Source organism: Camellia sinensis, chromosome 13, assembly GCF_055761805.1.
Source record: "Camellia sinensis isolate YWXY chromosome 13, ASM5576180v1, whole genome shotgun sequence".
In the NCBI taxonomy this organism is placed as follows: domain Eukaryota; kingdom Viridiplantae; phylum Streptophyta; class Magnoliopsida; order Ericales; family Theaceae; genus Camellia; species Camellia sinensis.
The window spans coordinates 39971564-39985155 of record NC_138973.1 but is presented as its reverse complement, the minus strand read 5'-3'; the positions used below and the strand labels follow the sequence as shown (position 1 = coordinate 39985155).

Genomic DNA, 13592 nt, shown 5'->3' with positions numbered 1-13592 from the left:
CTATTGATTATTTAATGAGGTTATGTTGTGTTGATTCTTATTATTTGATCTTTCTTTTTGAATTTTGGGTTGCAGGGATGTCCAAAGGGTGTCACACCTAAGTACAACTTGAAGCCTCTTGTGCCAAGGTTGTCTGATATATAGCCTGATATTGATGTTGAGAAAATGTTTTTTTAGAGATTCTCTTTGAAGAAACTATTGCTATTCTTCATTTAAACTGTTACTACTTTGATTTGAATTTGGAAACTTTCAGTTTTAATTTTTGTAAAATTTTACTTTCTATATACTTATTATGGTTTGGGAATAGAGTACGTTTGATATGTGAATGTCAAATTTTTTTTAATATGATTTGATGACATTTAATTTTGTGCATTTTAAGCTATGAGATTAAATGATTACAAAATTTTAATTTTGATTTTTAGTGACGAAAATGTGTTGTAGAGAAAGTTATATGTCTTTTAGCAACCAAATATCATTGTCGTTAAAAATGTCATTATTTTGTTTTTTGTGACCAAATTGGGACATTTTATGATGAAGTATTAGCGACCAAATGTTTAGTCTTGTAAAATTAAATATTTTGTGACAATATAAAATTGGTCGCTAATTGTCATTTTTAACGACATTTTCAAAAATTTGTCGCTGAAGACTTTTCTAGACGCACTTTTAGTGACTGTTTTAGTGACGGAATTAATTTTGTCACAAAAACTATTTGGAGACCAAAATAATAGTTTTAGGGACCAAAATAATTGGTCGCCAAAAGTCTTATATGTTGTAATGTAAAATTTTGTATTTGAAAAGATAGTTAGATTTTTTTGTGATTGGATGTGATGTTTGTGAGAAAAAAAATGAAATGATTATGAAGTTTAATGTGATGTTTTGTTTGAATTTATTTATTTTTAGTTTTGTAACTACTTTGTCTTTTAGTGAAAAAAACAAAAAAACAATCACAAAAAAATCATTCCCAAACACGGCCATCAATGTAAGTTTCTTAGGCTCCGTTTGGGAAGAAAAAAGCCAGGCTTTTTTGGCTAAAATAGCCACAAAAAACAAAATAGGCTATTTTAGCTACAAAAAACAAAACATCAAATCCAACCCATAATCATTACAATCCTCTCTCACAAAAAAAGCTAAAAAAGTCAAAAAGCCAAAAAGTTCTTCCCAAACCAGGCTAAAATAGCCTAGGCTAAAATAGTCAAAAAGTCAAAAAGCCAACCCACTCCCCAAATGGAAGCTTAATTTAACAAATGCTATAGGGAGTCACTGTTCATCCCATAAAGATATAATATTAATTTATCTCTCTTTATTTTTCTTTTTTCTCTTTACTCTCCCTAGTTTAATTCTTTTTCTCTTTACCCTCAATTTCTCCAACCCAAAATGACGAATCTGGAAAATTGGGTGTTCAATATTTTGTTGCTTCTGTTTCTTTTCTTTGGATTTTGCAAATCCAGAGACACTATAACTCCAACCCAACCCATCAAAGACGGTGACCTTTTAGTCTCCAACGATGAGACCTTCGCACTTGGGTTTTTCAGTCCGGGAAATGGAACATCCAATCGTAGGTATGTGGGAATATGGTACTACAAGATCTCTGAACAAACCGTAGTTTGGGTTGCCAATCGAGACAAACCAATCAACGGTACATCCGGAGCAATGTCTATCGACCAACATGGAAACCTTGTCATCTACGATGACAATTCCCAACATGTTACACTTTGGCATACAAACGTTTCAGCACCAGTGATGGCCACGAGCAATTCTTATTCAGCTCGACTCTTGGATTCGGGGAATTTGATGCTGTTGTTTCAAGGCAGTGATACTAAAAATGAAAGTTTTGTTGCATGGCAAAGTTTTGATCATCCTACGAATACTCTGCTGCCCAACATGAAACTCGGGCTGGACCGGAGGACTGGTCTGGACCGGTTCCTGACATCATGGAAGTCGAAAGACGATCCGGGCACAGGAGAATACTCGTATAGGATGGTACCAAGTGGGTGGCCCCAACTTGTATTGTACAAGGGCTCAGTCAAATTATATCGGATCTTACCATGGAGCTCGAGCAAAGCGTCTGAGAAATTCCCTATTGGCATGTTAAAGTCGAGTTACATTGATGATCCTGAGGAAGTCAGTGTAGCTTATGTTCAGGTCAATGGCTCGAGTTTGTCTAGATTTTTTTGGGACGAACTTGTTGGGGCGTTAAAAATGGATACGTGGGTCGATGTGGAGGGTCAGGGTAAGGGTAAATGGGTCGAGTTCTACTCGATCCCGAATGAACGATGTGACAATTATGGGCTGTGTGGTGCGTATAGCTATTGTGACGACAGCAAATTGCCAACGGAGTTTGAGTGCACGTGTCTTCCAGGGTACGAGCCCAAGTCAGCGAACCAATGGAATTTAAGAGATGCGTCAGGTGGGTGTGTGGAGAAGAAGCGCGCGGGGCTTGGCATTTGTCGGAATGGAGAAGGGTTCGTGAAGGTCGAAGGTGCACAGATTCCAGATACATCTTGGGCACGTGTGGCGCCGCAGTTGAGAATGAATGAGTGTGAAGCGGTGTGCTTGATGAACTGCTCGTGCAAGGCTTACTCAAGTGTAGTTGATTCGGGCAATTGTATCACATGGTATGGAGATTTGATGGATGTAAGAAAGTTCGATGATGTTGTGCTTGAATGGTATATACGTGTTGATGCTGATGAATTAGGTATGTTAATTAACCAATTTCATTATGCTAAATTATAGGGCCGGTCCTGAGATTTAGGGGACTTAAGGCGAATTTCAGAAATGGACCCCCCTCTTATATTGAAAAAAAAAATGATAAAATGATAAGTTACAATTTTTTTATTTATTTGTAACAAAAAAAAAATTTACTTGTACATATAATCATTAAAATTATAAACAAAACAATTTAATGAAATAAATTTAGGGCAAAAAAATTAGGAAAAATTTATTCAATTAAAACTGACAAAGACTTGGGTAAAAAAATTATGACAAAATTATTTATTCCACTAAAATCTAATAGATAAAGAAGGTCAAAAAAAAAAATAAAATAAATTAGGGCCTATATATTGTATGTATTGTTCTTCTTGGGCCTAAATATTTTTTTAATATATATTTTCATTTTAATAAATATGGGGTAAACTACACTTATAAATAATTATTGGCTAAACCATACATGGATCCAATAAAATATTGTGGGGTCCTTTAAATTGATTCTTAAAAAAAATAATAATAAAATAAAAAAAAAATAAAAAACATTAAGCTTACAACATTTTACTAAATTTAAAGACTTTATTTTTGAGCCAAAATTTTGGGACCTACGGCAGAGACCTTACTGGCCTTAGGCCAGGGCCGCCCTGCTAAATTATATCCACCTATCTAAAATCATTGATAATTGTGTAGATTTTTATTTTTTTACTCTTTATTTTTCTTGTGTTGTAGTTTCTAAAAGGGTACAATACACTTGGCCAAGAATAGACCAAAGGGAGGCATCGCCTCTCTACAATTTCAAAAATTCTCTTTATATATTAATATTAATTATTGATTATTTTAAAATTATACGGATTAGTTCCTTTTAAGTTGTAAAAATGATTTAAGTGGTTGTACGTTACCTATATATATATATATGAAGGGACTCAACTCCTCTTCACTTATTTGAGAGGTATGTTCAGTTTTGGTGGGCCCTAATTCAGGCCTATGTTGATAATTTAAATTTTTCAATGTGTAAAATCTATTAAGTACATCATCCCTTCAAAAATCACGTTGATTAGATATCGATAATCACTTGATTGGATATGGAAGAAAAATGTCCTTACTGTTTCCACATCATAGAGACAAAATATCCTTAATTTTGTGTTTCTTTCCCATCTCATTCCATTAATACCCTTCATTACCATGCTTGACAAAAAACCATGAGTTCATGGGTAGTTTAGAGGGAGATTTTATTTGCACCCAAAAAATCATTTTGTACGGTCAATTTCTCAATACTCCCTACTAAATTATTTATGATTATAATTTACTGTAAATACATCTTATGGTTTTTCACAAATTACTTTTCAAGATAAAACGGTACACCTAAATAATAAATAAATCAAAAAATCCAAATTACACCATTTTGAAAAATCTTTTTTGCTCTATTCACATACAGGGAAGACGACAGTTGGAAAACCCTCAGCCCCCGTCACTGGTATGTATATGTTTGTACTTACGGTATGAAAAGCTCCCATTATTTGGTACATATAAAAGGTAGGTGTGCATTGTGAGAATATTGTGTATATATGTATATATGGTAGTGTAGTGAGATTGTGATTTGTTTCCTTTTTAGTCTTAGGGTTAGGAATACTATATAATCAGATGTATCCTTTATATTTTTTATCAGTTGAATATACAGTTTCATTTAGAAATCTTATATGGTATCAGAGCCGTCTCTGAGCCGAAACCCTAGAATTGTCTTTGTGTTGTCTTCTTCATCAGAATCTCACTGAGTCGTGCTCATCGGTGCTCTTCTTCATCGTGATCGTCTTTTGGAAATAAGCCCTATAGTTTTATTGCTCTGAGTCGCCAGTCGTAACTCCCTCATCTTCGTCTGTGTTCGTCTAGTTTGATCGAAGGACATGAGTCGTCCTTCGTCTAGTCATCTAGTTCGTAACCCAAAGAAACCCTCATCACAGTCCTTTGTCTGGTCATCTGGTTAGTGTCTCTGGTTCGTAACCTTGAGAAACCCTCATCACAACCTCGTAGCAATCCATCTAAGTCGAAGAAACCTTTGGTTAGCTATCTCTGCTTGCTCTTATTTGCTTTGCCAGTTTCTCGTTATTATAATTTGACACCCCAAAAAATTCTATTAACTTTGGTTCATTTCGATGTCGGATACCCATCAGTTTCAGTCTTTTACAAATCCCTAGAAAGGGCCACTGGTTTCTGATGAGTATGTCTTCTGTCATCAAAGGGGCCATTGGAAGTCCCATTATCCCAAGAAAGGACGTCTTCCTGCCTCATCTTTTTAGCAATCTCAAAACCTATTACGGGCTTCTCCTGTTGTGTATACTGCATCTGCTCCGGCTCCTAATCCTGACTTGGCTTTCTTAACTGTTCAGATTAGTCAGCTTCAACATATATTGTCTACCTTCCAGCCATCCCCGTCTACCTCTATTGTTTTCTCTCTTCATTTAGGTTTGCTTGGGTCTTCTTCAGGTATTTCTTCGTCTGTCTGGATTTTTGAATTGGTGTCTCTCATTATATGACTCCCCATCTCTCTTTGCTTCAAAATTGTGCTCCTCCTCCATTTCCTATTACTGTCAATGCTACTAATGGGTCTGGTATGTCTGTTGTATCTGTTGGGTCTGTCCTACTGTCTGCTATGTCTGCTGTCTCTATTCCATCTGTCCTTTATGTTCCTTAGTTATCTATCAATTTATTATTTATCAATCAGCTTGATGCCTCTGATTTTGATGTTATTTTTTATTCTTCTATCTATTTTGTGCAAAATCGGATGTCTAAGCAGCAAATTGAGACCGGTCATAGAGTTAGAGACCTCTATATGGTGGAGAGCTTACATATGCCTATGGCAACCTCTCTGACTGCCCTTTTCTCTTTTCAATTAGATTCTCTGTCTAGTCCTTTCTACTTATGGCATTCTAGATTAGGGCAGTTATCTGCTAATCGCTTACGGTCTTTAGCTCAGTCTGGTATATTGGGTAAAGTTTTTCCTAGTGAACTTACTGAATGTCGGGGGTGTAAATTTGCCAAAATGACAGCCTTACTTTGATATGTGATGCACCATTTTCTTTAGTTCATACTGATGTTTGGGGCCCTTTTCCTGTTCTTACCAAAGGGGGTTCTGCCTATTATGTGTCATTTGTTGATGACTGCACTCGTTACACTTGGGTTTATCTTATTATTCATAAGTATGACTTCTACCAGATATACCATACTTTCCAGTCTATGGTCATTACACAGTTTGGGTCTACTATTAAATTATTGCGGTCTGACTTGGCTGAGGAATATTTGAAAACTAAATTTTGTGAATATTTGGCCAACTTGGGTACGGTTCACCAACCTATCCAAAATGGTCGAGCTGAGCGTAAACACTGTCATCTCCTCGAGATAGCTAGGTCTCTCCTTCTCTTTGCCTCCATTTCGGCTCCATTTTGGGGTAAGGCAGTTCTTACTGCTGCTTTTCTTCTCAACCGTATGCCTACAACCCTTCTTTCTGGTAGGTCTCTTTATGAGGCTCTGTTTTCTCAACTTCCCAGTTACTCCCTCCTTCGTGTGTTTGAGTCTGCTTGTTTTTCCCTTTTACCCCGTAAAGATAGGACCAAACTTAGTGTCTGGTCTGTTTTATGTGTCTTTTGGGGTTATAGTCTCACTCAGAAAGGTTATTGCTGTTATGACCCTATTTCCCGTCGCCTTTATGTCTCCTGCCATGTTGCTTTTTTTGAACGTCTATCTTACTTTCAGCTTCCTCCTTTCATCGCCCCAGTTTCCAAAGAGGATTTGGTTCATATTGATCTGTTTCCTTCTGAGGTCCCGTTTGATGAGTACATCTCCACAGTTCCCCCTGAGCTTGTTCTATCTTCTCCTCCTGCTTCACATCTGGCTACTTCTCCTTTGGTTTCTTTTCCTCATCCATTGTTAGTTTATTCTTGTCGCAAGGCTCTTCCTCTACTGGTTGTCTCTACCCCTACTGCTGATCCTCCTGCTTTTGACGACTCTGATCCTGCTGCACATCGATATCCTACTCGAGCACGTCATCCTCCAAACAGGTTGGGTTGGTCTAATACATGTTTTTTTGTTTCCTATCGTACATTTTTGTCTGCTATTCACTCTTTTTCAAAACCTCAGTCTTACAAGAAGGCTTGTCAAGATCCTCATTGGGTTCAAGCTATGGAGGATGAGTTATCTACTTTACAGAAAACTAGTATTTGGGAGTTGGTTAGTTTGCCTGCTAGTAAGAATCTGGTTGGTTGCAAATGGGTCTACAAAGTCAAGACTCATTCTGATAATTCACTTGAGCTCTACAAAGCTCGTCTGGTTGCCAAAGGTTTCTTATAGGAGTATGGTATTGATTATGAGGAGACTTTTGCTCTTGTTGCCAAGATGACTACTGTCCATACTTTGAGCTCTGTCGCTGCTGTTTGTTTTTCACCTCTCTATCAGATGGATGTTAGGAATATTTTTCTTAATGACCATCTCGCTGAGGAGGTTTACATGCATCGTCTCCCTAGCCTTCACTATTCTTCTCGACAGGTTTGTCGTCTTCAGCGTGCTCTGTACGGTCTGAAGCAATCTCCTCATACTTGGTATGATCGCTTTTAGACTGCTGTTACTGAGCTTGGGTTTCATCCTTGTGCCCAGGACTCTGCTTTATTTATTCTCCATATCTCTGCTGGGTTTGTTGCATTATTATTGTATGTGGATGATATGATCATCACTGGTTTTGAATCTTTTGCTATATCTAAGGTCAAGCAGCATCTTTTCCGCACATTTGACATGAAGGATCTGGGCCCATTGCGGTATTTTCTTGTTATTGAGGTAGCTTTTTCTCCCAAAGGCTACTTTCTATCTCAAGCCAAGTATGCCAATGAGGTTATTCATCGTGCCGGTCTCATTTACACTAAGATTCCTGGTACCTCTATTGAGCTTAATGTAAAGCTCACCATTACTGATGGTGTTTTTCTAGATGATCCTACTATATATCAAAAGCTCGTAGGTTGCTCAGTGTATTTGACGGTTACTCATCCTGATCTTGCCTATGTTGTTCATGTGGTTAGCTAGTTTGTCTCTGCTCCTCGCTCTACACATTGGGCTGCATTGGTTCGAATTCTTCGCTATCTCTGAGGTACTATATTTCAGGGTTTACTATTGTCCTCTACTTGCTCTCTGGATTTGGTGGCCTATGCTGATTTTGATTGGGCTGGTGATGTTACTGATCGTAAGTCCATGTCTGGTTTTTGTATGTTTCTTGGTGATTCCTTGATCTCTTGGAAAAGTAAGAAACAAATTGTTGTTGCTCACTTTACTGCGGAAGCTGAGTATCGTGCTATGGCTCATGCTACTGCTGAAATTGTCTGGCTTCGTTGTCTTCTCTCTGACTTGGACGTCCCTCAGTCTTCTCCAACCTCTCTCTATTGTGACAACCACAATGCTATTCAAATTGCCCATAACATTGTCTTCCATGAGTGGACCAAGCACATTAAGATTGATTGTCACTTCATTCGTCAGCATCTGCAATCTGGCTTTATCTCTCTTCCTTTCGTCTCTCCGACTTAACTTACCAAGACTCATACCACTGTCCGGTTTCAATTTCTTCTTGGCAAACTCACAGTGTTTTCTGCTAAAACACCTTGAGTTTGAGCGGGGGTGTGAGAATATTGTGTATATATGTATGTATGGTAGTATAGTGAGATTGTGATTCGTTTCCTTTTTAGTCCTAGGGTTAGGAATACTATATAATCAGATGTATCCTTTGTATTTTTTATCAATTGAATATACAGTTTCATTCAGAAATCTTACATGCATTTGATCTCAGAAGCCTCATTTTTCTTATTTCCTATGTATGAAGCAACTATCTACTCCTGGGAAACTCTTCTCTCTCAGTGCAAACTGGTGTATTTGTGCTATGTTCTTTTGCAAATCCTGATGACAAGCTTCTTAATTTTGAACACTTTCTTCTTCTTTGATGGATTGCTTCAAAAAACACTTATCATTATTACTGTCATTTTTTTTGATTTTATTCAAATTTTATTCTATTTGCAAGTAACAACACAATAAGTGTGAGTTTTGGTGGGATGGATTGGAGTTATGGAGTGAGAAAGAAGATTAAGAGAAAATAATTGAAATTTAAGAAAAAAGGCAAAGTGACTTGAATATGAATAATACGTACAAGCGATTAGTGTGTAAAATGAGAAAAAAAAATTATTTTAGGGTTTAATGTGTATTATCTTTATTAGTAAATTTATATTAAGGTATAATAGAAACCAGAAATTTAAAATTCTAATTAGACATACTGAGTTATTATTTGAGTACAAATAAAATCACTTGTAGTTTGAGGCAATGGTTTTTATAGTGGAGAAGGAGATGGCTTAAATGAGTCCAATTGTATTTATTTAAAACTCATATAAATTCGTCCAAATCAATAAATAGGCTTAAATGAGTTACTTATTGTCAACCCAATTAAAATTGGGTTTATATGGGTTAGACATGATTACCCATTTATATTCGGTTAAATTGGAACCATTTCTACCACCAATCCACCTCTACCATCGCCACTCCACCACCACCGCTTCACTACCACTTCATCTACTACCGCTACTCCACCACTACTACTAGCACCACTTCCTCCATCACTGCCATTTCACCACCATGACTACCACCACCAACACACCACCTCCTCTATTACCGGCACTCCACAACCACCAACACTACCACCATCACCACTCCATCACCACCTCCACCCTATCGCCACACCACCACTGTTTCCCCCCACCGCTACTCCGCCACCATCATCATCATAAAATAATAATAAAAAATTAATAAATAAAAAATAAAAATTAAAAATTAAAAAGCTTGAAAAATTAAAAATAATTTAGAAATTAAAAAAATATTTTTTTTTTGAAAAAACATAAAAAAATATATATAAAGAGATGAAATAAATGGATTATTTGGGTCTATTTGTCCAATCTGTATCCAATTCAACCTAATCAATTTAAGCCAATTTATTAAATAGGTGGGTTATGCATAACTCATTTTGACCAGCCTAAACCCATCCATACCCAACTGTTTGCCAACTTTAGGTTATAGCAAGGGAGGAAAATGGTAAATTTTATTAGAAATTATCATAAGAGTAAGAAAGATCATGTGGTTGCTTGTCCATCCAACAATACTTTTGTTATTGTTCTATAATTTTCTTATTTTTAGGACCACGTATTTATTAGGCTCTTAGGGTTGGTTTGAGGTTTGTTTATTTAGAGATTTTTTATAAAATGTGCAGAAAAATAGAAAGGTAATATAACAATAAGCTACTTATTTAGCTTGTTCCCAAACCAACCCTTACTATCGGTGGAGCACACCGCCAATGTAAAATTCTCAAAAGATAGAATAATCACTTGTAAATAATCTCTTATTTCTATGTAATTTACACTAGGGAAAACTTCACTTTACCCCATGTGATTTAAGCGGTTTACCTCCCTAACATTTAGAAATGACCACATAACCCCCACTTGGTTTGTAGATTGAAATGCACCATTAAATATGTCGTTCAACTTAACAGCAATTGTGAAATACGTGGCAGACATAGGAGAGCTATATGCTCATTTGCAAATTACAAGGGGATGAATCGCACATAGAATAAAACATATAGGGTTAAAGTATGCTTTGTCTTCCAAATAAATGATGAAAATATAGGGGGCATTTTTGTCTTTTTTATTAAATTGTTAACGGGCCTAACGGTACACCTTAGTCCACAAACTACAAGAAGGTTATATGGTCATTTCCATACGTTAGGGGAATAAACCACACATGGCCCAAATCATAAGGGGGTAAAGTAAAGTTTTCCATTTACACTTTTATGATCTACCTGGCTAATTCATACTTCAAATTTAATGACCGTGTTCTTTTTTTTTTTTTTCTAGATCAACATTTGAAGAAGAAGAAGTCCATAAGTGTTGATAAAAAGAATACCATTGTGGTGACATCTGTTGTCGTGATGTTGGCCCTGATTATTTCATTAGTTTGTTGGTTGGTAATGAAAAAGGCAAGAAGAGGTAAATAGATTGCTTCTCATTCATCACCTAGAGCCATTTATACATACATAGCTAGTTGTATGATGTGGAAAGCTTTTTGGTTAACTTGAATAAGAGTAGAATGAAATGAAATGATATTTTTTTTAGTATTTATATGTCATGAACATTCACTTACATTGATAAATGAAAATTTTATTTTTAATGTATTTTTCTTATTTTTTTTGATCAGCCAAATGTGAGAAATGATTTTTTTGATGAAATTGTCATTTTATTTCAGTAAACTAAACACTACCCATGTAAAATTTGTAGGTTCTGTTTTTCCTCCTTATTTCAGTACTAAATAGTGAACTTGATGAGCTCTACATTTTCGTGTGTTTTTTGTGATTAATAGATGTTGGATTCAACAATCAAGCCAGTGACGAAGAAAAACTAGAATTACCCATTTTTGATATGATCACCATTGCAGCAGCAACTAACAAGTTTTCTAATACAAATAAAATTGGGGAAGGTGGTTTCGGGCCTGTTTACAAAGTATGTTTATTCCATTGCTCTATTGCTTCATAGAAAAATAAATATTGGTGTAATGCTATATAAATTACCATATCTTACCATTTTTGCATACTAACGGATATGGCACCTGTTATATCATTGAAGTAGATTTTGTTTTAGAATACAATGTTTTATTATTGCAAGAAAAATACACAAGATTTGTTAGTTTGTATAATATTTTTCTAAACCTTATGTTAATACCTTAGGGTCAGCTATCAAGTGGAAAAGACATAGCTGTCAAGCGCCTTTCAACGAGCTCCAAACAAGGTGTGGATGAATTCAAAAATGAGGTTATTTTGATTGCCAAGCTTCAACACCGAAATCTAGTTAGGCTTTTGGGATGTTGCATCCATGGAGAAGAAAGAATGTTAGTTTATGAGTATATGCCCAATGGAAGCTTGGATTCGTTCATTTTTGGTTCGCCTTCTCAACCTTCTTATGTATCTTTCAACCATGGATTCTTTGTCTATAATTTTTATGTTTTCTGTCCCAAAACATTCATAACCTGAAATTTATGATATAATCAAATGGATGTGGATGATATGGGATTGGGGGCATTTGGGGCCACTGGATCATGTATCATATCTTTTTTACTTGGAATTTATATTTGACCAATAAAAAAAAGTATTATTGCCAAAGAAGTTTGTCTAACTAGAATAATTTATGAAAAAAATTAATAAACTAAGCAAAAATCTTTGGTGAATTTTTCTTAGCAGGTGTAGAAAAAAAAAGTAAATCATTTACATGGAGTACACGATTGGACATTATTGTGGGAATTGCTCGAGGGATTCTTTATCTTCATCAAGATTCAAGATTGAGAATAATTCATAGGGATCTTAAAGCTAGCAATGTGTTACTTGATAGTGAGATGAATCCTAAAATTTCAGATTTTGGCTTGGCCAGGGCTTTTGGACATGATCAATCATCAACAAAAACAGAAAGGGTGGTTGGAACCTAGTAAGTAAACAATGTAATGTTTCCTTGTTTTAGGTTAAACTATAGATTTAAGTTCATGTCTAAAGTTTAGTTTTCTTTGATAATGATATGCAGTGGTTATATGTCTCCAGAATATGCGATTGATGGCCTCTTTTCAATGAAATCAGATGTTTTTAGCTTCGGAGTCATAATTTTAGAAATAATGAGTGGCAAAAGAAACCGTATGTTTCATCATTCAGACCATGATCTTAACCTTCTTGGACATGTAAGTTCATAAACGTAAAATATGTCTCCTTCTTACAACCCATGGTTCAATGGTTCAAGGTCGAAACACGAACCAACTATAAAACGAAAGATATTGTGTTCCGCTAGCAACACCCTGACTTATCCAATAATTTTGGTTTGTGGGTAGTTGCAACCATCCAAAGCTTACCTTGCAAGGGTCGGTTGAATGTAACCTTGCATTGGAGGGGGCTCTTGATTTATAAAAAAAAAATCTTTTTTTACTTTTCTCATATTTTCATATATTTAATTTTTACATATATTTTGAGCCATTGCAGGCATGGAACCTTTGGACTAAAGGAAGGGCTTTTGAGTTATTAGATCCAATGATGGAGGGTTCATTTCCAATGTCAAAGGTATTAAGGTGCATACAAGTTGGTCTCTTATGCGTGCAAAAATGCCCTGAAGATAGGCCAATGATGTCTTCTGTGCTCTTAATGTTGGTTAGTGACAGTGCAATTTTGCCTCAATCCAAGCAACCTGGCTTTTATATAGAGAGGAGTTCCATCGAAACACATGATCAGTCATTACTTAAAAGTACTCCTAGCATTAACGAAGTGACTATGACATGCCTAGCTGCTCGATAAAACATTTTCTACCTGCAACGATGGGGCCACATGCACCTTAGGTGGGCAGTTGTCCTTCTTAGATTTTTAAAATTACATTTTTTATTATTGTAACAATCTCGACCAGTGATTAATTGTTAAATCATGATTAAGAATGCCTGATAAGTAATTAAGAAGGAAATTCTGAATTAATTGCATGTTTGTTGCATTATTTATGATTATTTGTTGCATTATCGGCATCCGATCACGAAATTGACTTGGTTTATGTGTTATTTGGAATTTTTGGAGCCTTATTTTAGGTTCAATTGAAATTTGACTCAGAACCAAATAATTAGAATAAATTTGCTTAAACTTAAGCTAAGATTAATTAAGTGACCTAATCAAGCCTATATAAGGCTTCTGTATACACTTTACACTCCCATTTTCTTTTCCTCATCTTTGGAGACCAATGTGAGAGAGAGAGAGAGAGAGAGAGAGAGAGAGAGAGAGGGAAGAAGAAATTGAGAAGCAATGAGAGAATTGCTCA

General features: G+C 35.8%; 1 protein-coding gene across 6 annotated transcripts; it reads left to right on the top strand.

Moving 5' to 3' along the window:
- The first annotated feature begins 1296 nt into the window (after window positions 1-1296).
- On the top strand, window positions 1297-13258 carry LOC114273707 (G-type lectin S-receptor-like serine/threonine-protein kinase RKS1). 6 transcript variants are annotated; one of them, XM_028215495.2, is made up of 8 exons: window positions 1297-2695; window positions 4139-4177; window positions 10623-10754; window positions 11125-11264; window positions 11489-11699; window positions 11999-12239; window positions 12333-12483; window positions 12779-13258. In XM_028215495.2, exons 1-8 carry the CDS (start codon window positions 1375-1377, stop codon window positions 13085-13087), a joined length of 2544 nt encoding a protein of 847 aa, XP_028071296.2. In that variant the 5' UTR covers window positions 1297-1374; the 3' UTR covers window positions 13088-13258. The 6 variants fall into 6 exon arrangements, with proteins under 6 accessions (XP_028071296.2, XP_028071295.2, XP_028071297.2 ...); XM_028215494.2 differs by having other exon boundaries at window positions 11996-12239; XM_028215496.2 differs by lacking the exon at window positions 4139-4177 and having other exon boundaries at window positions 11996-12239.
- The last annotated feature ends 334 nt before the right edge of the window (window positions 13259-13592 follow it).

What these genes read in the sequence shown, in the direction of transcription:
- LOC114273707 (XM_028215494.2), top strand. Translation starts at nt 1,375, where the DNA reads ATGACGAATCTGGAAAATTGGGTGTTCAATATTTTGTTGCTTCTGTTT. An exon ending in TGTTGATGCTGATGAATTAG is followed by an intron (nt 2,696 to 4,138) that starts GTATGTTAATTA and finishes ATTCACATACAG; the next exon opens with GGAAGACGACAGTTGGAAAA. An exon ending in ATCTTAACCTTCTTGGACAT is followed by an intron (nt 12,484 to 12,778) that starts GTAAGTTCATAA and finishes GAGCCATTGCAG; the next exon opens with GCATGGAACCTTTGGACTAA.